Raw genomic sequence first — 26,894 nt, 5'->3', positions numbered from 1 at the left:
TTAAAGGTGCAATTTGTTACATGGCAGGTTAGACTGCATTACTTACTGATTACTAATAAACAACTGAGCAACTGAGTGATATCCCTATGTAAGTGTTTGTATGATGTATGTTTACAGCTGTGTTACGTACGGTTTTAAAAAATATATATTTTCAGAATGCTAAACTTTTATTTGCACATCAAAACCTCCAGCCAAGAAAGCGTTGTTGCCATGACAACAGGCAAACTTTAACATGGCGTCGCTTTTGACAGACCCGTTGTTTGAAATCTCTGGAGGGGGTCCTCCACCAAATAAGAACTTTTATCATTTTGCTGTCACCAAGTCAGATGTGAGTATAGGTACTTTACTAGGAACTGTAATTTTCTGGTTAAAAACGACGTTTTTGCCATTTAATCTAAGCAGAATGCTGCTACTTCCCTTAGCGTCGCTAGCCTAAACTATCTAACGTTAACGTTAACATTAACGGTATTAACGGCATCTTGCCACAACCACAGACAATGGATGAGCTGGCAGTCTAACGCCATTTCTGTTTGCTGCTAACGCTATACTTTAGCCATGTCTTTCTTCCTCCTCTTGTATTTTGGAAATAAGTTCAGGAGTGCTTTGAATAGAAACCAATAACCAGTATTAACAATGAAATGTAGCTTGTACAAGAGAAAAAACAACAGAAAACAGAATTGCATTGGCAGAACACATGAAAAGAACTGTTTAACTAAACCATCTTTTCTTTTTTACCTGTAAATAATTGTTTTGTCGCGTAAGAAACCTCACACAATCACATGAATTGCATTCAAGAAGAAAGTTGTGTGTTTTTCTGAGCTATAACGCCACTAATACTTCCAGTGGTCATTTCCAGGTGATATGGAGGTGGTGGAAGATTTCTCTGAGGACTGTAGACAGATACTCAAAGCCAGGGGAGCTGAGGGAGTCTCATCAGGACTTCTTGGATGACAGCTGGTTGCAGAGTAAGGACTTCATTCATTAGGACAATGTCTACAACCCACCACACAGGTTCTAGCATATAAGTAATAATAATTAATAACACCTTAGTTAAAACTGGGAACAGGTGGCAGTGAAAGCTTGGGCTCTCATGTAGTTGCGATGTAGCCACTCATAACTGGAGAGTTGAATCAACAAGCTCTTGAGAACAATCCACTGCTCTCATCATGTGGGCAAGGCAAGAACAGTGAGAATTATCATTATCTGTAAATTTTGATGTTTGTGTGGCCACCCATTTGTATTTAGTAGTGATGGTAATAAAAGCAGGGACCACTCACCCCATTCACAACCGCTGTTGAGTACCCTCAAAAAATCCTGTTGACCCTTGGTGGCGCCTCCACAGTGGTTCTCTGCCAGTAATTGCTGGGAACCTACAGGTGTGTTTGTTTTGTAAAATGGTGTTTAAAAAGGACAGATGTTCTGTCAAGTACAGAAAGCATGTTTTTTACACTGGGCTTTAGGTGAATACCACTGTATATTCAGATTACTGTATGTCTTGTGTATGTTGTTTATAAGAACAAAACAAATGTTTGAATCTGGATGACAGTAAAAGTAATGGGCTTCTTCCCAGGTGAGGTCAGTATGGTTTTTGGCCGACGAATCTTGCAGTACACCAAGGGATTGTGCCAAGGCCATTATGATTATCTGGAACACCTGTCTGACTCCTTACTTCTTCGGATAATAAATTATCTGGAGCTAGAAGATGTAGGTCAGCTTGGACGAACGTCACGCAGGTTCAGGCGGGTGAGTTCTACAGATAGACACATAAAAAAGATGCTGCCAAAAATAAACTGTGTCCTGATATAAAATATTTAGTGTATTATCTAAGATTAACTTTGACACATTTTGCATTTTGTTCAACTCTCATGTGACTACATTGTTAAACATAGCATAAAATAACTTACTATATCATTAAAATCATGGGACCTAGACTACATCAGGGCAACAAAATCAGCTCTTCTTTTCACTGTAACAAAAAAATTATATATATTCATTATACTTGTAATTTTTGCTCCTCAGCTATGTGGGTCAGAGGAGTTCTGGGAGCAGGCACTACGGCGGCGCTGCAACACAGTTTCGGTTGAGGTTTCCTCTCTGGCACTAGAGATAGGCTGGCGCAGCATCTTCTTCACCAGCAAGCTGCAGCTGCAGAAGATGATCAGCCGCAGGAGACTGAGGACTGAGGAGCAACAGGAAGAACAGGTCGCTGACCCAGATACAAAGGCAGAGGAATCTCCTGGTGAAAGTTCAGAGACAGAGCACACGTCCAGTTCTGAGGAGGAATCTCGCCCTGGTATTATCCCTGATCTAAGCCTTGGCACTGGCACTGGCATTGGCGTTGACACCAGCTCTTGCTGTGATGTTGATCCTGACCGTAACCCTGAACCCGAGCTTGGCTCTGATTCCAATGTGGCTGTGCCTGAAAGATTGTTGGAGGAACTTAAGCACGGTGGGGTGGCGGCACCAGCTCTGAGCAGTGAACTTAGCAATGCTAGAGGGGACTGCAGTGCAGAGCCAGAAAAGACACAGAGTTAAGCTTTTTGTCAACTTGTGTTGCCCATGTTTCAGGCTTACTGTTGTATTGATATGCCATTAATTAGTTGTCAATGGATATTTGGGGAGATTTTCATTAGTTGTGCCATGACTTTTCAGACCTAGAATATATTAATAAGAGAATAAGAGATATAACATGATATAGTAGATTCTATCAATTGTTCATTATAATATAGAAGTTTTAATTTTGTAAGTTGTGAATTTAACATACAATATACAGTTCTACTGCCTCTGGATGATGTCATTCATGAACTAATTCTGAGTAAAACCTCAGTTGCTACTTGCTGCTCTGGTAGGATGAGGCTCAGCTTTACCTGAGGGGACACAAACACTGTAAGTAATGGTGAGGGAATCATGAGATAGTTCATCGTAACAACCCAATATAATGCTTCACTTTAATTGGTAGACTTTCAGTAACTGATATGTATATACTGTAATAAGGAAGTAATGATAAGTTATTGTTTTTGTTCCATTTGGCAGGTGATTCAGAGTAAACCAGGAACAGGTCATTAAAGTAAGTCAGTATGCAGATTCACAGACACAGTATCTGGGGAAATTAATCCATAAATAGTGCCTCATTAATATCTAGCAGTCTTTTCAAATAACATCATCAGTTATTCAGGATCTACAAGTCATTAATTAGCAGTTAATTCCTGAATTGTTCCTTGTTCCTTTACAACTAGTCAAGATTATGTGTGCCTTATTATGAAATTTGATTACTCATCCATCTTCCCATTTACATGTCTGTTAAACAGGTCAAGGTTGTATCTTGAACAAGCAGGAGCTCCTCCAGCTCCTCCTATGAGCTGGCAAGGTGTCAGGAGATGTAGTCCCCAGTTCTCCCATCAGCTAGCACCCACAACTCTGCAGAGGAGAGGTGCCATGCCATCCTTGTCAGGTACCCAAGCTACTTCATCTAGCTGCTTTTAGAGTTATGGAATCCCACTTTAAAACAGAGAGTAAAGACATTTTAGTTGTACTTTTAAGTTTTTAAACATTTAAATTGAAGCAATGCAATTGTTCTAAATGGAAGGGCCATTTTGTAAAAGGTTTGTTTGCACAGTTGAAATGGAAGTTATCAATGTGAACCAGTTTGAGTATTTAGTAAAATATTAATGTCACATGACAACTGATTCATTGGAATACGATGGATCTCTGTGATTCTTCTGTGTGTTTTCTGTTTTCTAAAGTAAAGCTTTATATTTAAATCAGACATGCAACTGAATCTGAGGTTTAACTGGCTGCAATTTAATTTTTTGATCTTATGTATTACATCGTCAAGGATGTAGCTTTCCCAACTAATGAATATTTAACAACCAACAAGTATAAAGTACTTAAAATATGACATCCAACTGGTGATCCCAGTAAGGGAACGAGAGTCATTAATGTAGTTTCCACAGGTATGCTAATAACTGATATCAGTTTGATACAAGTAAGAGGTAACCCAGCCCAGTACCAGCAGTGCAATAGTTAAGGATAATCCAGATTCAGTATTGAATGCACACTTTCTGACCAATTAGAAAAAAGTGTTAGACCAGAACAAAGTATAAATTGCTCTAATTATATAGGCTATTATTAATCTATATCATAAAGAGTTGAACGACTGCCCAAACATAAATAAACTTATGTTTAGTTGGATTAACCCTACGCATTTTTGTTATTATACATGTTTGATATAATTATAATTTTAAAGTTACAAAAACCACAGTAAACATAAGGGTACACGCTAATGTTTTAAAATGTGCAATAACACTGTTAATGTTGCTGTAAAAAAAAAAGACCATTTGCCTGTGAAAATAAAACACATACAACTGTAATTTCTATTTGCAGGCATTGCTATCTATTTGACAAGCAGGTCACATACAGTTACATCATGATCTGGATTCCTAGAAGACGCAGATAACGTCTGTGAGTTTTGATAGGATTATACAGTAAGTGCTGTGCACACAAGAGAAAACAGTCCCCTAGGGGGCACAAGCTGCCAGTGCTAATGGTCTATCCTGTGTCTTTCCCATTCTGACATCATCACTGCCATCACCTTCTGCCTCCCTGTTTGTCTTGCTCTGCTAAACAGTTTGGCAAATATGTGAAATGGAAGTGATTTTTTTCTGTGTGTTTATTTCTTGATGAGATTTTGATTTCTGTTAGGTTGAAAATAAAATCTAAGTTGAGTATATTTTCCTAAATGCTAGAAAAACATTAATCAAAGACAAAAAGGAAAACTGGACTCTGACAGTTGACCCAGAAATATCCCAGAATCAGCTGGGGACCTGCACCTGTATCTGAAACACAGATGGTTTTAGACAGAACTCTGAGAGCTTGGAGCAGTTGGAGCAGGGATTAGCCAGGCGTGGGTAGCAGCCACCTGTGCCACTGGCCTGCACCATGTCTCCTCAGAGAGACATGTCATCACTCATTCTGACTGTGGGTAGACTTTGAATTTCTTCAGCTCTGCCTCAAAGTGCTTGTACTGCCTCTGACAAATATTCCCAGCTAGGGGCAGCAGTTCCCCTCCCTTTTTAAAATAACTGGGACATTGTTCTGCCAAGTGAATGATTGATTGCAGAGGAAAAGAAGTGACTCCACTTCATAATAGTTGAAATCATTACGGACAGAGCCCTCTAAATCAGATATTTCATGACATGTTGGCATCTACCAAGTCTATACTTGGTAAGTCCAGCCTTACAGGCTATCTGATCCAACTCACTGCCAGATGACAATCTGGTAGTGAGCTCATTTCAGCATATGGCCTCAGATCTGATAAAACATCTATGTAGTGAATCACTGACCTTTGGCCCAAGATGGCCCAGATGCCCTCTTTTGTATGGAGAGTCAGTAGCTGGCAGAGGAGTCCTACAACAACTCACCATTATCTTTCAATCACAGAGGCAATTCCTCGCGATCACACCCCTCCAGGTGCTTCAGTCCAATCTAACTGTGGAGTCGGCAGATCAAGCCTTTCTCTGCAACTTACCTGCTTTGCTGTTGTGGCCTTCTATGTGCAAACAAACTATCAGAATTTTCCTTACTCTCTATGTAGCTGCTTCACATAGAGAGTAATTCCACACCCGGCTGCTGCCTCTCACCGTGTAACGCACCTCACCTGAAAGGAGGAGAAGCCATCCTAAACCTCAAATTCTTCTTAAGCCTCGAAATAGGCCTGAGCTGGGCCTAGTACTTTTCTTCTGACTATACTTTACCTTGCATGAGATGAGTATGTAGAAAAGTAGATGTATGAAATGAAGATGTCCTACATTGAGGTTTTTGATTGTGCATGGCTCAGTCATGAGGGTCACTTCCAACTATTTATCTTTTCATGTGGCTGTCTTGTATTTACATGTATGGTTATGCCATATCCTCCTTTACCCCATTTAAAGTGACATTATAACATACTTTTTTAGCTGCTGATTGAGAAATCTTGAAACACAGTGCTGTTTATTGTGTTCTCTCGATCTTCTACTCAGTTCTCACTGCTCTACTTGGAACACTCTCTGTCCACTCCCTCTTTGGTGGAGAGCTTGAGAGAAGCCATAAGAGGATGGAGTCAGACCACTTAAAGAACACGTAGTGGACCATGTGGGAGATAGGATGAGTATGCTCTGCGCATCTTAACCTTTATTCCCTCGTCAGACCAGGCTAATCCTCCCAAGGTTAAAGGGACAGGCTTGTCAAAGATCAAACATCTAAATCAGAAAGGATCAAACATCTAAAACAGAGTGGAGACGAAGAGTAATAGCAATCTGTTTTTTATGTGTGAATGTACCTCATCATGATTTCTCTATTCTCTCTTAATCTCTCTTTTTTGCAACATCTTGGTTTCTTTTTACCACAGTTTGTGTAAGTCTGGTGCCAAACACATGTTTTTAGAATGAATGCATTAATTTGTGTTGGGCCCTCAATGAGAGTTATATGGCTCAGCTGGGATTCTCCGTAGAGTAAATGGGAAATCCAGAGAGTGACGTGTGAGCTCTCAGCTTACCTTTCTCCGCCTTACTTGACCTGGTAGAAGATGAGACCCATGGCCTCTTTTCATCCTCTCAGGAGGCTTAAGTGCTTTACTGACACTATGATCCATTTACAATATGATTGACATTTTACATATTTGATATCTATGGCAGGTCTCTTTCACTGGCAAGATGCCTCTTTCTCTCTTTAAAAAGTTCAATTAAGTTCAAGTTCGTCTTCGCTGCTTGTTTTAAAAAATATATTTCATTAGTTTCTTTCCTCAATGTAAATACTGACACTATTGACTCTATTTTTTACCTTTTGGAATAAATCCAGCCAAAAGCAACAATTTGCTCAGGAAAACATTATCTAATTTCATTGATTGTTCTGATTAAACACAAAACAAAACAAAAACATTTTACCCACTTCTTTACTGGTTGCCCTGTGTGGGTGTCTTCCTGGCCTTTTGTAAGTCAAACGGTCTGAGTCTGGAGCTCTCTGACGGCAAGCAAAGCCCTTGATCTTGTCTAGAGCACTGACAGCTTGAGACCATTTGAGAAAGGATTAACTAATATTATCCAAGGTTTACCGTACTGAATTAGCCTGCATCAGCCTAGCTGCGATGTAGGGTTACTGCCTACAGCAACAAAGGATAGAAAATGCAAATTCATCAATAGTAAAAATTAAGACAAACTGATTGGTTTGAATAAAGTGCTGTGACAGTAAAAATCAAATCTTGGCATACAGTATATATACTGTAATATATACCGTATAATACCAGAATTGTTGTAAGATGACGCTATACTACAGATTTGGGTAGGCTTATGTATGTTGTACCTCAATCGGAAAAACCTTGCCTAAAACCTTTTGGCTTTGGCTTGTGTTTGCAGTATCATTGTTAGGTATCAGCTGTATCAGAGGTCTTAACCTGAGCTCTGTCACATGACTGAGGTCATACTTCTCAGGCTTTTTATAAATGGACCAGTAGAAAGAAGCTCTGGAGCCACATTGATCTGATCCTCTAAGTCTGTGTTGACTCTTGCTTTTACCAACTTATGCCAGACACTATTGGAAGATGTGCATGAATAGAGAAATTTTGTAACATGTGGAGTTTTTATTTTATTAAGTTAAAATATATCACAGTTTTTGTTTTCTTTTCTTCTTTTTTTGCACTGTTGTTTAGTGGACAAATGAAAACGCAAACAATGTGCACTCATTTTTTTACTTGTGAATGTCTCACTGCATCCCACTGACCACTTAATGTAATACAGTGGGCATGTCTATGTTTTAGCAGTTACAACACAAATAATCTTATATTAAAATACATTAAAACATATAAAAATGCACAGACTTCTCAATATCAAAAAAAGCATGTGATTTCCAAATGCCACATTTTAGTTTGGATGGTTCTACACCGTATGTCTTTCAAAAAACTCAGTGATGTATTTTAGCTTAGGTATTTTAGCTTACATCATGAACATTATCTTACTTATTATTAAACCAAAGCTTTCTGCTTACCTACAGTTGACACTGTGATAATGGTCTTTACATTGTGTGTATGGTATATAATTTTTGTTTTAACAAGAAATAATAATAATGTTAAGTAGAATTGTGCAAATGGTCCGGAAAATAGTAGTGGTCAATGATAAATGTGGGTGAATTATGAGAATGACAGTGAGACAGCAGACAGATTAGATGTAAGCTCTCTGAAGTACCCGCTCTGTTGAGACGGGGAGAAGAAAAGAGAAGATGGTGACGATGAAGGGGGATTTTCTATCCATGCAATATAATATGTAAATATCCAACCAAACATTACTTTGTTATTTATTACAGTTTCATTCACAAGAACACAGTATTCTCCAAAAACTACTCTGACAGTTTTTTAAAAGCTCTTTCCAGAGCATTTTCCGCTCCTTTCTGAGTCTTTTACTGTCTTTCACCATTAAATGCATAGTCAACAGAAACCATCGGACCACTATTAGTGACTGCTGAACACCATGAACAAATATAGAGGGCTACAAAGCCTCTTAGTACAGAGCCCGCTTACGATTCCCTTTCCGTGCACAGCATCCTTGAATAGACCACACAAAGATCCTTAAGCCCAAATCCCTCCCTGGTATTTAATTCTAAATGAGTAATTACTGGGTGTGTCAGTGTGTCTTAGGTTTGCAGGTAGGTTGGGTGAAAGTGCTCATTTGTATGCTGACTCTGGAGCGAATTGCACTTTCACACAGGCAACATTCTGAAAGACACCGCACTGGTTGTAAGAGGGTATCCCTGGGGAGCCGCTGAAGAACCCAGTCACTTAGGGGGGACAGACCACATACAGCCGCCAAGATGTGTGACATGGGGGGACTGGATAACCTGGTGGCCAACACGGCCTACCTAAAAGCCCAGGGTGGTGATGACAAGGAGATGAAAAAGCGCCGTCGAAGCTTGTCTCTCCCCAAGCCTGAGCAATGTGCTTCAGTAAGAGCTTCCATTGACAAGGACTTTACATCAATTTGTGAAAGGCAGCCTGTTGGCAAAAAGTTTTTCCGTGACTTCCTGGCAAATAATGCTGAGTTTAAGCTCGCTGCTGACTTCCTGGATGAGCTTTATGACTGGGATCTCGCTGAAGGTGCAGCAAAAGACAAGGCACGGCAGAACATCATCAATAAGTATTGCAAAGCTGACTCCAAGAATTTCCTGACCTTTCTTACTGGGGAGGCTTCTGACAAATGCAAGTCTGTGACAGATGCCAACTTTGATGAGGTGATGAAAGGCAAAGTCCAGGAAGGTGTAAGAGATTTTCTGAAAAACAAACCCTTCACAGATTACCAGGCCAGCCCATTCTTTGATAAATTCCTCCAGTGGAAAGAGTATGAGAAACAGCCCATCAGTGACAAATACTTCTATGAGTTCAGAACTCTGGGAAAGGGAGGCTTCGGAGAGGTAAGCATGCAAACACATCTACATATGATATTGTAAAAGTGTGTTGAAATATGTGTTATGGTAAAATAATATCTATTTTGACTCTGCTGTAGGTTGCAGGGGTCTGCTCAAACGTCCTGGATATGATGATATCAATTTCAGAATTGTGTATTACCACTATTTTGTATAATGTATGCCAAAATTGCAAGATAATATACATTCAGCATTTTTTTGGAATTGTAATGATGGTGTATTATACTTCAGTGTTTTAAGAAAAATCTTAAATGGGAACAGGGGTGAATTGTGTATTACCACTATTTTGCATAATGTATGCCAAAATTGCAAGATAATATACATTCAGCATTTTTTAGAATTGTAATGATGGTGTATTATACTTCAGTGTTTTAAGAAAAATCTTAAATGGGAACAGAGGTGAATTTGGGTTGAAGCATAAGAAAGGATATTCTAGGGCTGGAGATCATACCATACATAATCGTGAGGATTTACCTTGTCTCAAGGTGACCATGAAGTTATGAGGCATACAGATGTAGCTGTTAAAGTTTATAAAAAAGGGGCCAAATCTTTCAGATAATGACAAATACAAAGCTTGATAGAAGTGAGAAAGTGCTATGATGCATCAAATATTGATTGATGGAAACCTTTATTGTATTATTGAAGTCAAAATCTCTTTTTCAATGCAGACCTGAGGGTGACCATAGAATATATATTAAAATAACAAGTCAGGAACTAAATGTAAGATTACTCAATAAGAGCTTTGTTTCAAGGTTCTGTTTTAAAAGACAAACTGCTATGTAAACACATTCCTAGGTATTTACAAATTTGAACATGCCTAAATTTCTCTACCAGTAACTGTAAATTGCAGGGATATAAAATAGCAGGAGTCTGACTTCTTGCCAAAGAAATGCCTTCTTGTGAGATGTATGAAATGTCTGAAGAAAATCAAAGGTACATTGCTGCCTTGTCATGGCTTAGTGATAGGGTCAGATGCATATGAGATAGTATAATCTAAATTAAATATTTAAAAACAACAGTACTGATATCCATATCATATAAATAAGGCAGGTCCCAGAATTGATCCTTGAGGAGCACCTTTACTGATTCAAAGAGAAACTAAGTTAAGGCTTTAACAACAAGCTTGAGTATACAAAAATAAGGCAACTTATTGAGGTAAATACTATGACAGGAGTGTAGAAATGCCAAAAAGTATTACGGTAATGTTTTTAACAGTATGTCATTTTAGGGTTACTACTATGAATGGGTCTGAAACCTGCTGTGAGTGTAATATACTGTTTCCATTTAAAAAATCACATACAGTGTTTGAGAGTTAAACCGTGATTCAAATAATTAGGTTTGACAAAATAACTTTGCTGCTGGACAATCATGTTTTAACTGTTATATAATGTCATTTAGCAGTGGGCAAACCTTACCCACTGTCTATAGAGCAACTAAACAATAGTAAATGTTGAGATAAAGATGTGTGTGACACAAGTGGCAAAGGTCAAGTTAGGTTGACTTCTTTAACCCATTAATCAGAGAAATGTTGATGCTTATAAACTGAGACAAAGCAAACAAATCTTCCTCTGCTGGTTTAGAAGATGGATTATTTGTGATTATGTTAGTAGTTAAATTATAAACTAACTTTTGTCATAATATATGTGCTGTTGGTATACTGTAGGACAAAATCTCAGATAATAAAATGAGGATAGAAGAGAAGAGGAGCCTTTTTTAATTTTACAGTTTCCAAACAATGTTAGTTTCTAGAAACCTACATTTCTAATCAAAAAGTAGTCAGATTTACATCAACCATCAGTATAGCTGTCTGGAGGTCTGCTTGTCAGTCTGGTACCAGTAGACCATGCTTTGTCTCTGTGGCAAATATTATTTACTTGAAAAATAACCGGTGGAATGTTTGATATATAAATAAAATAATAAAATCACACTGTGGTGATCCTTCTTTTTAACAAATAATTTGTCTTTTTCCAGGTATGTGCTGTCCAGGTGAAGAACACAGGCCAGATGTATGCCTGCAAGAAGCTGTGTAAAAAGCGCCTGAAGAAGAAGGGTGGTGAGAAGATGGCCCTGTTGGAGAAGAAGATCTTGGAGAAGGTTAACAGCCTGTTTCTGGTCAACTTGGCTTACGCTTATGACACCAAGACCCACCTGTGCCTTGTGATGACCCTGATGAATGGAGGAGACCTGAAGTACCACATTTACAACATTGGCTATGACGGCAAGGGTGCAGACCAGGGCATTGAGATGAAGCGCATCGTCCACTATACAGCGCAAATCACCACTGGCATTCTGCATCTGCATGAAATGGATATCGTATACCGTGACATGAAGCCAGAGAATGTGTTGCTGGATAGCCAAGGCCAGTGCCGACTTTCAGATTTGGGTCTGGCCATAGAGATTGCTCCAGGGAAGACCGTGACCCAGATGGTGAGCAGATATAATCACAACAGTTATTTATAGGTTGAACAGTTGTTATGCTGGTCTGTTCACTTTTGAAATGTGTTAAAAACTTGCACAAAGTATACCAAGTTGCCCACTCAAAGTCATTATGGTGCTGTTACCATGAGAGGATGTTGCTGGATGATTTCAGCAATGATGATAGGAATCATAATTTTACATCATGATGAAAGATGTCAACCTTAAAGGGGCAATTGCATCTATTATTCAAAGCCTTTGAAGTTAATACACCAAAGGGCAGTCTAGGCTTATACACCAAAGAGCAGGCAAGGAATCCTCTCCTGTTTGGATATGTGTAGTTGATCTAAGATTGACATGCTTTACAAACAGTCTTCATCTACATGGGTGGAATAACTAAGTCCACACAAACTGCTGCAGAAAAAAATAACAAAGAAACCATGTAGATGAACACTGGTCGCTGAGTGATGCTTCATCTCCACCCTGTCTGTGTTGACTTATCTGAAAATGAGGCTGTACCTAAAAACTGTGCTCAAGTTCTTGGACAGGCTGTCAATCTAGGTGGGGTTTTTACTTTAAATTCGGACAGGGATTACTGGAATGCTTAAAGATCTGTGCAATGAGAGTCTCTGAATCCATTATATAACTCATTTAATCCTTTAGGAGTCAGATTATAGCCCAGCCATTTATAGGCCACCATTTTGTGTAGGGGCTCTCTTAGAAACCTTGGAGGTCCAGGGCATGTCAATAAGCGTAAGAAGGTTTCCCTCAGCAACTTGGTCACAGAGATTTAGTTATTTCTGTAGTCTTTACATTGAGAGACCAGCCTCAGCCGTGCTGCATTTTCTATCCACAATGCTTTATGAAACCTATAACACTTCTTCTTGCCTGGAGGAAGAGTAACTCAGATACCATGTAACAAATGAGCTCAACTTGTTGTTACACCCATTGGTTGCACAGGAGTGATTATTGAATCTTGTTGAGGCTCACTTGATGATATGCAAAAAAAAGGTTGTCAGTGTGCCAGAACATCGTGATGACCTGTCAGATCAATCACTGAGCTCTAAAAATGTGTTTGTTCCCAACAAAAACAGGTATTATGCAGATAGGACACAACCACAACCCTATAGAATTACTGTTAAAAGAATCTAAGGATGACCCAGTGGACACTTTTTTTTCTTTCATTTTTTCTTCTATGTTCATCTAATAAAACCTACAGTATGCTACACCTCACCTGTACTGACCTATTGATGACCTGAAAAAGATGAAAAAATTTGCAACAGGGTTTCTTTAGGACTTACTAGCAGTAGCAAAGAGTAAGCTCTCGGCTCTATGAAAGTCTAGTAAGCTCATTATCCAGTACTCTGATGCTCCTCAGCCAGCCAAAGTGACTGCTAACCTCCTACAGGCAAGGCTGGCTTTGGTCTCCTAATCCTCTTAGCGGGCATTACACAAGTCTGTCCCTGATTAGATTGACAGATCCAGATAAAAACGTATAATATGTTTAGACATGTTAGTTTGCAAACAAGGTGACTTTACCTTGACTGAAAAGTGTCAAGAGATTGGTTCTTTGCATGAACTAAGATCAGTTAACACTGTCACGATATCTCCAAACTTTTGACTAGTATTATAGGTGATCATTTTATAGTCTACATGATCATATGTGGAACAGTTTTGCTCCTTGATAAACCAGAGTTTGCAGGTTCTGTCAAGTTATATTGATTGCTAACAGACACATGTCAGATGCACAGAGCATAGTTACAAACCACAGTGAGAAGTTGATAATAATGCAGGAGTTCAATAGATTTGCATGATAACTGACATGCTACTAAGTATGTTTTGCATGAAAACCTTTGGCTTGGTCAGTGGGCTGCTAATATTAGTCAAACTGGCACATCTATAGTAGTTGTTAAAGGACACACGTGGATGTACCAGGTGCATCTGGTGATCAGAACCTGTCATGCAAAAAGTACAACTATTTTATAATTTAAATTGTAGCAAAAGTTGTAAAGAACTTGTTAAATGATGCAGTGTCTGATACATACCGATGCAAAAGATTAATAGGAATTCTTCAAGCTCATGTGAACTGTCTTTTAGGTTTTATATATAGGTTTTACTATATTAAATTGCATTTTGAAGTCTTCATAATACCTTTATGACATCTCATCTGCACTAACCTATAGATGACCTGAAAAACCAAATGAAGAATTTTGCAACAGGCTTTCTTCAGGACTTCCTTGCAGTAGCATAGTAAGCACTCGGATATTTGCCAGTTTATGTTGTGCATGCATTAATTATACATTAGGCATAGCTACGTGTTGTCTGGATGTTACGTATTTCTGCTGGTGGCTATAGCATCCAGAAATGGCCAGCCTTTATATAAGAGGCTGGAGAACTCTGTCAGTGTGTAGAAACACATGACTCTTGACAGGTAGTAGGCTTAGCATTAGGATTAAGCTCTTGGTCAGAGGCTGCAGGGGAGGTCATACAGGGAGAGGGAGGGAGGGAGGGATAGACGGTGAGGGAGGGGGACAGAGGAGCAAGAGAGAGAAAGGTGAAAGTTAAAGACAGGGGAAAGATGGCGAACACCAGATTATGGCTTTGAGTAATGCCTGCAATTGACCTATTTAACACTTGTCAATGGAGATCTATAAGGATTATATCTCCAAGTTAGAACGTTGTTCTCTACCAGTCTGTCATTCCACAATAATCTCTTTCTGTTCTCTACTTCTTTTGAGCAGCCCTGTCTTCCCTGTTCATCTTACTTTGCTATCACATCATCTCGTAAATTAGACTGTAGAAGCATTGTTTTCATCCACAGCACTTGAACACAGGAGAGATCTCGATGTTTAAGACATAGAAAACATGTCATGCTTTCTAGAAAATAAAAATAAAGAATTACAGATACCTCATATTCACCTGTTTCACTGCTCCTCTCAATCTACCCCCTTCTCTTCTTTCTCCCCGCCAGGCTGGTACTGGAGCATACATGGCCCCAGAGCTCCTGACCAAAACTCCATACAGGACATCAGTGGACTGGTGGGCCCTGGGCTGCAGTATCTATGAGATGGTGGCTGGCTATACGCCTTTCAAAGGCCCTGAGAGCAAGAAGGAGAAGGTGGAGAAGGAGGAGGTACAGCGCCGCATTCAAAATGAGGAACCCAAGTGGGAGCACAAATTCTTTGATGCTGTCACCAAGGACATCATCCAGCAGTTCCTCAAGAAGAAAATAGAAGAGCGTCTGGGCATGAAGTAAGAGGTTCTTCTTACTGTACAGCCATAAGCAAGCTGTGGCTGATAAGTATTTTCAAACAGCAGCTTAATTATTTGGAAGTTTTGCAACATACTGTGTTGATTTTATTTGACTTATTCTTTTCTAATTTATTCATTTGTTTTTTTATATTTGAAATTAGTCCCAGAGATCTAACAGCAATGCAGAGTGTGATTTACTGTTTTATACTGGTAAACTGGTGCAATGGATGTTAGGCAGCCCTAACCCCTAACCCCTAATGCTAACCCTAACCTTAACCCTGGGTGAAGAAACCTTCACCTTAACACAACATCACTGTTTTGAAACTCTGATGGAGAAGTATATTTCTTTCCTCCTCATTAGGAACAACATGGAGGATCCAAGGAAGCATGATTGGTTCAAGAGCATCAACTTCCCCCGTCTGGAGGCTGGGCTGGTGGATCCTCCGTGGGTGCCCAAGCCCAATGTCGTCTATGCCAAGGACACAGGCGACATTGCGGAGTTCTCCGAGATCAAGGGCATCGAGTTTGACGCCAAGGATGATAAATTCTTCAAAGAGTTTAGCACAGGTGCTGTGCCCATTCAGTGGCAGCAGGAGATGATTGACACTGGACTGTTTGACGAGCTCAATGATCCCAACAGGAAAGAGGGAGGAGGAGATCCTGATGGCGATAAGAAGTCTGGCACGTGTATATTGCTGTGAGCAGCCAAATGTTTGATGTCATATACCAGTCACAATGCTCAATAATTTGTTTGTTTTCTCAGTCAGATGCACACTAACACTGTTGTAAAAGATGGATCATGTTTTACAAAAGAGGTGAGCATCTTTATTGATGACAGATTGAGAAAGATCCCCCTCTTGTAAGGATGCTCAAGGTTTAGAGATCTACCGCTCTTGAGGCAAAGTTCAATAAAATATGGAGGGTGTGATGATGTTTTTTGAGCATCATCTCTCTGCTTCACAGCTTCTCTTGCTTATATTTGTATCTAATCATGTAGACTTGCAACCATGTTGATCAGGAATGATTGCTCTGAGTAATTTATACAACCTCCCTAAGAATACTAGTGTTAGAGGAGTAAGTCAAAGGCTTTTGTGCCAGAAATACTGTATTAGTTTATGAAGAAACTGTCTAAATCTGAGCTGTCTGAGAATTATTTTTTCTTATTTGCAGTATAACTTCTTGCTGAAATGGTGCAGTTCAGCATTAAACTTAAATTGGTACTGAGACACATCTGTAGAAATTTGAATGGTCTCCTAGACCTTGAAACTGTTTGGTTCCTGTGGTTTGCGCAACAATTACAGCATTTTATAGCACCTCATTCCCTATATTGATGCCATCATTAGGTCACACTGTTTCTACGATGAAAAGTGCTTTTTAACCACATGTGACAGACAGTTGTAGTGCTTAATATTATGTGCTGTGATCCTAAACCTCATTATTGAGGCTGATCACTGCATTTACATCCAGGTGGTTTTCCTTCTGCCCAACAGTTTAGTTTTATAAAAACTATAAAAAGCAATTGTATGTAATGTATATAAAGAAAAATATCTATATCTATGCACAAAGAGAAAGGGAGAGATGTAAGTAATTTAAAATAAGGATTTAGTTTAAGGAAAATGAATACTGAAGACCTCTTCACTGAGTCGTTCTTATGTTGGTGCTATGAGGCTCAACTTAGTGAGATATGGACTCTGTTGCCCTGGGATGCTGGGAAAGAAAGCTGAGTGCAGGAGCTGCAGTTAATTGCTGTGTATGGAGGAGGAAATTTTAGAGGAGTTGGGCAATAAATTCCTGTACCAGGAATTTGCAGGTTGCCCTTTCCACGGCCCCAAAACACTGTGATAGCCCTAACAAGTCCTCCAAATTGAATGACCACATAGGTGGTTTGTACCTGCACTCCAGAACGACCCATTAGGGTTGTTTTTCTTGGGAGGACAGGCTCGATAATTCAGGGCTCTTAGTTTGAGATGCGAGTGAATAACTCAAACTAGCCAGATCCTGAAAAAGATTAAGCTGAGTAGAAACTTGGGTTAGTAAAAAAACCAAAAATTATTTCTTGTCTCAGGGTAATTATTAAAGTTTTGAAATGTCCAGATCTTGAGCAGAGTTGAGTTTTTACTGGTAATGCTAATAAGATATAAATATATATGATATTATATGTAATTGTAAATATAACATGAGAGGAATTGCGATGCATGCTACTATAGAAATGTCAGATGTAAAGCAGGAATTTCCTTGAATCTTTAATCATTTGAATAAAGTAAAATTTATGTCTTTTAAAACTTCTGTTGTCTTTTCTATGATCTCTGGGAATCTTGAGGCTTTAGAACACAATGAGAACACATCTACCACCAGCGTCAGAGAACATTTTAAATTGTGCCATGTTACGCATGTTCTCTAGGCTATATATAACCAGGGGACGCTGGAGTAAAACCTAAAAATATCAGTTGCATTAATCCATTTCAGGATACTGACTACAGCCAGGCTGTGCTCCAGGCCGCCGCAAATTGGCAAGTTCAACTCTTAGCTGATAAGGCGATAACCAGTGTTATCCTTGTGTCTTCTTTACTTAAATCAGCTTCAAATCCCCTCGGTTCTGAAGCAGCTCAATGCAACTGCCAAATGACAAGTCCGAGCAGAGGCCAGCAGCTACAGTGCTGAGCTGAAAAACGGTATTTCAGCACATTTTAATATTTGATTTTTTTGGTGAGCAATAAATCAGTATGAAAAAAAACCCCCAAAACAATTATAAAAGTCATCCAATGAGTGCGGAAGAGGGAAAACTGGACTGATGAGATGATCAGTTATATATTTTCTTTTGCCTCCAACATTACAACACCAGTTTTTTTTTTTTTTTACAGCAGTCCAACTCAAGGACAGTAAGAGCTTAGGGGACACTAAGGTGGATTCTTGCTCCGGCTAAACCCCGAGAGATTATCTCACATATAACAGGACTTGGGTACAGACTGCTGTGGACAGTGAAGGACAGAACTGCTGCTGCTGCCTCAAGGCACAGGGAGAGCTGGACGGATGGAGGTGATGTTAAATGAGAGCGGACAGATGTGATCTGACTCCTTTTAATACTGACTTGATATTTTTTGACCTCAACAGCCAGTGCAGTCTCTGTGGGTACAGGTACAACTATTCAAACAATGATAAGGCTATAGTCCATGTTTCAGCAGACATCAAAATAATTAAGATTACAACTAGACATGCAGGAAAGTAAACTAGGATCCTAGGTTGGTTGATTATGTGGATTTTTCAACATCAATCTGTGTGGAAAGAAAAGCACAAGATGCAGAAATGAGAAATGTAACATACCTCACTATTCTTCTCTCACCCTCAGTCCTTCAGGCAGCACACTTTCACCAGCAGCCTGCTCTGCCCGTCTTGTTTCTGGCTCCCTCGTGTGGCAGCAGGTTAGTGCTACAATGATAGTGAGACTGATATTGAGTATACAGTCTGTTACTGACTGAAGGTGAAAGATTACTGGACCAAAACACAATCTCAGCAATCTCATTCAGCCTTACTAATTTCTCTCTACCGCCACATTATAAAGCACATAAAAGCTTTCAATTCAAATTCAGTGCATTACGTAATATCATTTCACATCTATTTATACATGTGAAGATTCTTCATCGGGCTCAAATTAAAGCCTGTGTCTGGATGTTCAGGTGACTTTCTTTAGAAACAGAGAGATAAACAGCGAACCAGGCTAAAAATCTAACAAAGAGCAGCGGTGAAAATTAACTAGTACATTTACTTGATTTTAGACATTTCCTCTTCACTTGAGTATTTCCATTGGATTCTACTTTTATATTTCTACAATACAATTCAAGGGAAAACTTTTTCCACTACATTTATCTGACAGCTATAGTTACCAGTTATTTCACAGATTAAGATTTGATATAAAAACAAGTTTTTAAAGTTTTTTAAAAAAGATTGCAGGAGTGTTTTGCAAAGTAAAGGAGTGTTTTACTTAAGTAAATGATTAAGAAATTAAGATAATGATTAAAAAAAGACAGGAGAATTATTTTCTTCAAAATCACTTTTATTCCACAATTTATTTCATCAGGTCTTAAGGCACCCTGAAGAGATGTTACAAGTTGTTCTTTTAAATGCGGGTTCCTTTTAAGACTGTGTAAACATAGCTTTGAATAAGATAATTTCCTGTAAATCTTTGCTTAAATTATTTCTTTACAGTGCACAGACATTGTGTTTTGTGACAAAAATACAGTGTGAATTAAGTAAATATGGTAGATAGTGTATATATATACATTGAAGAGTAATAGATTGGCAGACAATCAGATCAACAGGCTGAAGAAGAGAGAAAACTAACAAACAATCTTTGAGACCCAGATAGATATACAGTTTCACATAAAGATATACAGTACATAGTTACAGTGAACTTTTTATTTTTGCAATGCTTTTCCAGTGCCTCTCCCCTTTGCAATTTTACACTGTACTTTATGTGTGTGTGTGTCGCCTCAGCCACCATCAATATGCAGCACCCCGCAAGGTGGAGCGAGACAACTAACCTAGTCCTGGAGGCCTCACCCACATTGTTGGCTATTGCACTGGAGAGGTGAGTAAACAGGAAGACAGACAGACAGACAGACAGACATGCAGACAGACGGACAGACAGCACAAGACTTGGTTGTGGCAACGTGGACCACAACACAAAGATCTATCTATAATTCCCTAAATATGGTAAGGATCACAATGTATTTATATGTAGAAAGGGACTTTGTAATTGGCATTTCATATACAGGGATACAGTGGCTATACTTGATTATCAACATACGTTCCTATGAAGTCTTTGTGATGTGATATGTGAGTATTCTGGAGATGTGTTGGAAACGATTCTACTTTCTCAATTGTACAATACAGCAAGATAAAAATCCTCCCAGCACCGGCAATAATACAGTCGTTCATACTGTTTGGAGAGATGAAAACAACACTCTCTTCCTGATAGCAGGAAGATCTATAAAAAAAAATTAAAAAGTTGTATCAGCAATAACACAACAGCTCCAAATAGCTTGCTTGCAATGGCTATAAATTACCTAATCACATCAATACTAAAATAAAAAAATCAAATGAGTGAAGAATGAACAGTGCAACAGGTGAATGGATGGATGGATGGATGGATGGGTGGATGGATGGATGAGGAGCAGAGTGCACCAGCTGGGCGTAGCCTTGGTGTGACATAACGTCCGACTTAGACCTGAAAGTTATGACCAATGTAAGGTCATGACTAGTGCACCATTTAGACTGATGTATGTTTTGTGCCTGGGTATAACTGGAGCGCTTTTGATAAGTGTCACTCGACAGAAATGACGTATCTTCAAATGAAAGAAAAAAAAAAGTGTCGCGCACCTGGAGAAGCTTGTCATGTCGCGGACACCGTCATCTTTTGTCGCGAAGTGTGATTGGTTAGTGCTAGCGTCGCCATGGAGATTGTAGCTTTCACTAAACTTCCTTATCGATATTTTGGTCCGTAACTTTAGATAACTTGTAACATCCTCGTTTATTTGGTCCCGGTCAGATGATAACTGAATAAGCCGGCTGCAGGATACCGTCTAGAGACTAGTAACCATGGTAACAAAAAATCACATCACACAACCAGAAAAGAAAAACAGCGATGGCAGTGTGTCTTGTTTACAGGCATCAAGACGAGGAAGAGGCCTCCGTGATCGGACAAACCCGCTGGACATCTCAGACAGTGAGATGATTGAGAGTCTTTGTTTGGCAGGCAAGAGCTGTATGAACTAATCCAAGAAACAAATGATCCGTTGTTTTCACTAAAGAATGGTGAATGGCACATTAAGTCATATCTGAACTGATTCTCTCAATAGGTTTAGTTCTTATGTTCTCGGCAGATTTTTAAGAGCCAATGAATCCTTTTTGGCTTTTGATAAAAGATCTTTCTATTTCTCTCTGACCTCTTCAGCTGCCATCTCATACTTTATGAATTGCACTGGTGATCGATTTCCATACTGACAGTTTTGTCTTTGTTTGCAGTATTGGGGCTGTTGTATACTTTTTCTTTTTCTCTACAGTAAAATGTATTTTCCCTTTTTCTTTTGGTTTATCCAGATCTTCCATAGCTTGTTTGAAGGGAGAAGTTAGGCTGCGCTTTGGATAGAAGTGTGTTGCTTGGCAACAATCATCACGTGGACGCGCATCATAAAGAGCAGGGGCAGCTCCGACCGTGGTCAGTCAGGCTGGGTGCACGCGGTGTAAGTTCAAATCACAAAGTCGGACGGAGCTAAGACCGGTGTTACACCGTATTTGGTGACCCATCATATTCTGTGACCTGCAGTGTTGGAAGAAATACTCTGATCTATTACTTAAGTAAAATGATCTGATATATTAAATACATTTAACAAAGTGCATCATTAATACGACCGAGTCAATGCATAAGCAGCATTTTAATATATCAGTCACAGCCTGATTTTCTGCAAAATTACTACTTTTACTTTGAGTAAATTTAGCTGATAATATTTCTATACTTTTATTTAAGTATGATATTAAATGCAGGATTTCTACTTGTATTTTCACACTCGGTATTGATAGGATACCTTTACTTTAAGTAAAGGATCTGAGTACTCCTTCCAACATTGCAGGTCACAGAATCTAATGGGTCATCAAATACGGTGTAACACCGGTGTAAGAGTTCAGACCTCCTTTTTTCCGCTCAGCTGGTGCACTCTGCTGCAGATCAGGAGCAGAGCCTGTGTCTTGGTCTCTCGGGATCTTTGAGGAGGTCAGCAAGGAATTTTGAAGGAAAGAAGGGTCAAAAAAATATCATCAAAAGCAACGTTCATCATCTAACTGGCCCTCCTACTGGAAGCCAAACTAATCTGCATTAGACTGTTTGGCCACATCCCAAATGCTGTCTTTGTGATGGATTTGACACTTCCTTCCTTTTTTTTTATTCTTAAATATAAATCCTTAGGGAATGTGGGCAGCCTCTGCATCTAGCTCCTTTAACCAGCCGTTTTTTTTTTCTCTTTTTACTCTTTTACTCGACCACCTTGATCCTGAAGGTGACGCGGCCCAGGAACTTATCCCTTTCGTCGTTGTTGCGAAGGTCAGAGCCCTCTACCCTGCACTCCACCGGCAGCTCCTTGTTGTAGTCCTCCTTGGTGAGCAGCAGCTTCACAGCCACCAGAGGCTGCACGTAACTCTCCTGCATCAGAGGATTGACAGCTGCCCGTCAATAACACATCAATGTCAGGATGTTGGCGGACACAATCCGACTGGAGATAAATACTTACATGGGCTTTCTTGCCATAGTAGGGGAAATACATCTTATCAATACGCCCCTCACTGGGGAAATACTGCATCTGGACTGGGTTGTCTCTCTGCAAAGAAGAAGATGTGTTAGTCTATGTGGATTTGATATTAAATGAAATACATTTTATTAGGTTCAATTATAACAAAGGAGAGTTTTTTTTACAGATCACATGAGACAGGACATGAAAAAAGGAAAAGCAATGACCCTCTGTTGTTAGGTGAGGAGATTTTAATGAAGTGGAAAACATGACGTGTTCTGCTTTAATCTGCAAAAAGACATTTGTGGCTGATTAGATTAAAAAGACTTGGAAAAATGGCGCTAGGATGGGTTTAGAGGCACCTGCATAATGACTTGTTACATAATAAAATGTGTTAAACACCCTTACTGGCCTAATCCTGATTATTTACATATCATCTTACCCTAAAGCCGTCAGTGACAGCATGCAGAAAGAAATCAGACACAAAACAAACAAAAAAAGGAAGGAAAAAATGAAAACAAGATCAACAAAAAGAAAGTATTCAGACTGTTATGGTCATCAGTTCTTTTTTTATGAGAGAAATGAAAAAAATACACATACAAGCAAGTAGCACATGTATAGTTTGGAAAAAAAAAAAGTTTACTTTTACTGTGCAGTTGATATAGGGATCCCCACGGGGCATCAGGCCAATGATCTGTAAGGTGAAGGAAACGTGAGAGGTTGAGACTGTTAAGAGAAACATATGAAGAAAGGCTGCTGCATGTGTGGAACCAGAATAAGAAGATTAATCGTTTATTTCCTGACAGCAAACGTAGGTAGATTAGAAGCTGGCTGGGAAGGAAGAAAAGGTCGAAAGAGGGAGGGATGAGAGGATGAAATTGTACATTTGTAAAGCTGTTTTTTAAGCTTCTAAAGAAATTCGCAGACAAACCAAGACAGACGAGTAAGAGTTACCCTGTTCATTTTCAGGAGAATGCACGGTTTTCCCTCAGAGTATCCGAAGTTGATGTCAGAAAGACCAGAGCAGAAACTCAGGACGCTCCTCTTGAAGCGACAAGTCTTCTTATTCATGTTCTCACTGTCGTCCTGCAGGAAATAGACTCCTGAAAGGCATTCCTCGTTCTTCTCCTGCTCTGTATCGTTATAACCTAGGAAAAGAAAGAGAGATATATATTCAGGTGTCAATGAGTGGAGAAAAGATCCAGGAGGAGGAGAGTGGAATTCAATTTATTACATCTTTCTTTCGATCCCTTTTTAATACAAATTCATCAGGGCGAAGTGCACTTACTTTGCAGGAAGGACTCCAGGTGTTGGACATACTGTGAGTACTTGAGTGGGTCAGATTTGTTGAATGAGATGTCCAGTGAATTTGGACGGATCACCAACCCTGCAGCACAAAGTAAACATAGAGTGAAGTAGTAAAAGCAGCGGCACAAACGATCGTAACAGGAGGACAGTGATGCTCAGCCATCAACAGGGTTTGTCTCGAATTACAGCTGAGCAGAAAACACATCCTTGATACAGGAAAACAAACTCCACGACTGACATCGCACAGGAAGAGATTTCAAAACAGATCAATACAGAAAGCGGCTAGATTGTAGCACATTATTGTGACAGCATCTCATTGGTGCAAATAGCCTATGACTAATGAATGGCTGGACGAGAAACCCTGCCAGTTAGCTGAAAGCCCTTCCAAGCAGTGGATGATGAAAAGACACTAACCTGGATGAGGAACACGGTCTCTGTACCTCGGCACATAGTCATCCAGAGTGAGCAGCATCACCCACATGGTCAGGGCAAACATGCCAGCCAGGAAACAGTAGAAAACCAAGTAGAAGAGCAGGATGAGGGCTGGGACAAACACAAAGAGAAAGGAGACATAATGAGTGAAGGAGACAGAGAGGTGGTCATGTATAATGTACGAGCTTCAACCTCACTTAAGCTCGGACAAACGCCCTCTGATTTCCTGCATGTCTCCTCATCTCATCTGCAGCCTGAAGAAAATTGTCATTTGAGTGCACTATCCCTTTGAGAGAAACCATTTTGGATCGAGGTGTGTGTGTGGGGGGGATGCTGCATACTAAATGCTAATAAACGTGAGGCCATTTTTTTATCGGAGAGTGAGACCCACAGTTTTCAAATCGCACCCACAAGATTTAGGGAGATGACGCTGCAGAGCTCATAGCATCTGCTGCCTCATTTATCTAACGGGGGAGGGAGGGAGAGGAAGGGGGCACAGTAATGGAAACATCTGACTCAAAATGGTTCACCACCATCCAGCTCACACAGCACAGATGCCCTCTAAGTTGACAAAAAAAAAAAAAAAAAATAAGGATGGACCCCTCAGCTTCTTGCTGTATACACCCCCCCTCCCCTCCTTTCCCTCATTCCTCTCCAACAGTATCCCACAATGCACCTGCCTAGTGCGTGAAAGAGAGAGAAAGAGGAGAGAGGGAATCCCATTTGACCTTGACAGGCATGCTAATGTGGGCGGCCATGCAACTGCAATGGAGCATCCCACTGCACAGCAGCACAGGGGCCCAGGCAGCCTGACAGCCCGCGCTAGCCTATAGGAGCTGGCTGCTGGAGGGAGGGTGGTGTGTCACTACCTCACCCTGGAAATAACTGGGGTATCATTACATAAAATGTATGGCCTGATCAGCTATAGATTCAGCCCAGGAATGCTGTGGCACACTCCTCAAGACGTGATTAGGTAATGGGCTGCTTTATCAGCTGGGGTCTGCAACTAGGAATAGAATTTCCTGACAATCCTATTTAAGCAGATGATGAACATTAATAATAATAATAATAATAAAATATATATATATATATATCTGCTGTTATCATTGATCATCACTTTATTGGTTATTTGTGCCTATGCAGCAGAGAGGCTGATACACGCCTTTTTGGAAGCATCATTCATCTTGGTGAGCCCTATCGGTACAGGCTTCTCCTTTACACCTTCATGTAGGCCTATGATGGCTCCTCAAGCTAATCCAAAATGTACATGGCTGTCATTTTAATCCACCCATACACAGAAATATAGACTACAGTAGGCTGCATCTTCAAGAGGCGCGCATATATTAACGCTTTGAAAATGGAAAGAGGAAAACACCAGATTAGGTGTAAGCCCCGTGAATGTCAAATCACATCTACTAATTGACTGCTGTGTAACGGGGATCCTTACCCCAGCTGCTGGCCGTGCGACCCAGCACCTCCCCGGTTCTCGGGTTGTAGAAGGAGTCCTTCCAGCTGGACGTGTTCTCCTTGTTGGCCGGTTTGTCCTCGGTGCTCGCCATGGTGATTTTTTCTTTGTGGTCCAAAATGTGCGGTTTCTTCTTTCCCCCTGTTCTTAAAAAAATGCAGAAAAGCGCAGCAGGCGATGTAATGAGGCGAAGAAGCCGGCGAGGCGGCGGTGAGTGGTCGGATCAATGGTTGGGAAGGAGTGGGCGGTGTAGAAAGAGGGAGAGAGCAGAAGGAGAGATGCTCTGGTGGAACAAAAAAAACGAGAAGGGGAAGGTGAGGAAAGGGAAGAGAAAAAAAAATCAGTGACGTCCACACAAGCCCCGTCGTGGCAGCTGATGCAGTGCGACCAGATGGATGTACATTGGCTAATGACGGAGAGACGCACGGAGACGCACCGTTACGCGCACAAATTATAAATATAGCACACACTATCTTTCTTATCATCAATTACATTACAGCGGTATATACACCTTCATCTTCATCGTATGTGAAGTATCTGCAGGCTGTGGGGTCATTAAGTAAAGAAAAGGATGTCTGTGGTACTCAATAGTGAAGCTATGGGTCTATATAAGATTTTTTTTTTTGCCTCACTACAGCTCCTCTGCGCACAAGTCGTACGCTTGAGTCACCAAACCAATAACCAATCCTATAGGCTGCGGTGTATTTCGACAGGAATGGACACATACTTTATCAGTAGGCTCTGGTTTAGTGCACACACACACACACACACACACACACACACACACACACACACACACACACACCTATACATAAGTAGTAAGTATACAGTGATCAGCATATTTGAAGCCGACGAGGATGCTATTTGTGACTGACTGCTTGAGCATAGATATTTGGGGCATTTGCCAATCCTTGTTGCTATGGCAATTGAGCACTACTGAAACTGGAATGTGCATGTGTGTATGTGTGTATGAGAGAGAGAGAGAGAGAGAGAGGCACATAGAAAGAGAGGGAGAGTACACAGAGAGCATAATTGTAAACAGATGTGTCAAAGTTAACAGAACATATGACTGTGGTGTGTGGCTAGGATGTTGTCTTGTTCCAACATTATTTTAATATTCACATCAGCTACAAATATAGAAAAAAAAAAACAAATTTTCTTCCTTGCACATGTATGCGGTGCCAATGACTGAAATTCACTGAACTGACAAGAGAAGGAGTTTGGTGCCTTGGCAGCAGGGGGGAGAGGCTGAGGCACTGACAGCAACAAAAAAAAAGACAAAAGCTTAACTTCCAACCCCC

General features: G+C 40.0%; 3 protein-coding genes and 2 long non-coding RNA genes across 10 annotated transcripts; 3 read left to right on the top strand and 2 right to left on the bottom strand.

Moving 5' to 3' along the window:
• Positions 1-207: 207 nt before the first annotated feature.
• On the top strand, positions 208-4,195 carry fbxo36b (F-box protein 36b). The gene is made up of 6 exons (XM_042428581.1): positions 208-328; positions 857-965; positions 1,571-1,743; positions 2,020-2,886; positions 3,034-3,067; positions 3,309-4,195. Exons 1-4 carry the CDS (start codon positions 233-235, stop codon positions 2,533-2,535), a joined length of 894 nt encoding a protein of 297 aa, XP_042284515.1. The 5' UTR covers positions 208-232; the 3' UTR covers positions 2,536-2,886; positions 3,034-3,067; positions 3,309-4,195.
• grk7a (G protein-coupled receptor kinase 7a) lies at positions 3,364-17,352 on the top strand. Its single transcript, XM_042428580.1, has 5 exons — positions 3,364-3,451; positions 4,384-9,432; positions 11,416-11,871; positions 14,831-15,111; positions 15,473-17,352. Exons 2-5 carry the CDS (start codon positions 8,836-8,838, stop codon positions 15,810-15,812), a joined length of 1,674 nt encoding a protein of 557 aa, XP_042284514.1. The 5' UTR covers positions 3,364-3,451; positions 4,384-8,835; the 3' UTR covers positions 15,813-17,352.
• On the bottom strand, positions 11,655-20,574 carry LOC121908513. Of its 3 annotated transcripts, none has more exons than XR_006099250.1 (4): positions 20,488-20,574; positions 18,433-18,537; positions 14,779-14,957; positions 11,655-11,739 (listed from the first exon to the last, which is right to left on the bottom strand). It is a non-coding gene; the product is annotated as an uncharacterized LOC121908513 (long non-coding RNA). The 3 variants fall into 3 exon arrangements; XR_006099251.1 differs by having other exon boundaries at positions 18,452-18,537; XR_006099252.1 differs by having other exon boundaries at positions 11,657-11,739; positions 14,768-14,957.
• Positions 19,172-22,252, top strand: LOC121908512. Of its 3 annotated transcripts, none has more exons than XR_006099248.1 (4): positions 19,172-20,922; positions 21,208-21,350; positions 21,813-21,877; positions 22,161-22,252. It is a non-coding gene; the product is annotated as an uncharacterized LOC121908512 (long non-coding RNA). The 3 variants fall into 3 exon arrangements; XR_006099247.1 differs by having other exon boundaries at positions 21,738-21,877; XR_006099249.1 differs by lacking the exon at positions 21,813-21,877 and having other exon boundaries at positions 22,161-22,249.
• Positions 21,871-26,109, bottom strand: atp1b3a (ATPase Na+/K+ transporting subunit beta 3a). 2 transcript variants are annotated; one of them, XM_042428583.1, is made up of 7 exons: positions 25,576-26,109; positions 24,111-24,239; positions 23,677-23,775; positions 23,343-23,536; positions 23,032-23,082; positions 22,392-22,478; positions 21,871-22,303 (listed from the first exon to the last, which is right to left on the bottom strand). In XM_042428583.1, exons 1-7 carry the CDS (start codon positions 25,685-25,687, stop codon positions 22,136-22,138), a joined length of 840 nt encoding a protein of 279 aa, XP_042284517.1. In that variant the 5' UTR covers positions 25,688-26,109; the 3' UTR covers positions 21,871-22,135. The 2 variants fall into 2 exon arrangements, with proteins under 2 accessions (XP_042284517.1, XP_042284516.1); XM_042428582.1 differs by having other exon boundaries at positions 21,871-22,478; positions 25,576-26,091.
• Positions 26,110-26,894: the final 785 nt, after the last annotated feature.

Source organism: Thunnus maccoyii, chromosome 12, assembly GCF_910596095.1.
Source record: "Thunnus maccoyii chromosome 12, fThuMac1.1, whole genome shotgun sequence".
Taxonomy (NCBI): domain Eukaryota; kingdom Metazoa; phylum Chordata; class Actinopteri; order Scombriformes; family Scombridae; genus Thunnus; species Thunnus maccoyii.
The sequence above is the reverse complement of the archived record's forward strand: the minus strand, read 5'-3'. Positions and strand labels throughout refer to the sequence as shown.

Excerpts from the sequence above, each read along its gene's own strand:
- grk7a (XM_042428580.1), top strand. The coding sequence starts at position 8,836 with ATGTGTGACATGGGGGGACTGGATAACCTGGTGGCCAACACGGCCTAC. Across the intron at positions 9,433-11,415 it reads GAAAGGGAGGCTTCGGAGAG|GTATGTGCTGTCCAGGTGAA; the intron begins GTAAGCATGCAA and ends GTCTTTTTCCAG. Across the intron at positions 11,872-14,830 it reads GGAAGACCGTGACCCAGATG|GCTGGTACTGGAGCATACAT; the intron begins GTGAGCAGATAT and ends TCTCCCCGCCAG.
- atp1b3a (XM_042428582.1), bottom strand. The coding sequence starts at position 25,687 with ATGGCGAGCACCGAGGACAAACCGGCCAACAAGGAGAACACGTCCAGC. Across the intron at positions 24,240-25,575 it reads TCGCACGGCCAGCAGCTGGG|CCCTCATCCTGCTCTTCTAC; the intron begins GTAAGGATCCCC and ends TGTTTGTCCCAG. Across the intron at positions 23,776-24,110 it reads AGACCGTGTTCCTCATCCAG|GGTTGGTGATCCGTCCAAAT; the intron begins GTTAGTGTCTTT and ends TTTGTGCTGCAG.
- fbxo36b (XM_042428581.1), top strand. The coding sequence starts at position 233 with ATGGCGTCGCTTTTGACAGACCCGTTGTTTGAAATCTCTGGAGGGGGT. Across the intron at positions 329-856 it reads TTGCTGTCACCAAGTCAGAT|GTGATATGGAGGTGGTGGAA; the intron begins GTGAGTATAGGT and ends GGTCATTTCCAG. Across the intron at positions 966-1,570 it reads GGATGACAGCTGGTTGCAGA|GTGAGGTCAGTATGGTTTTT; the intron begins GTAAGGACTTCA and ends GCTTCTTCCCAG.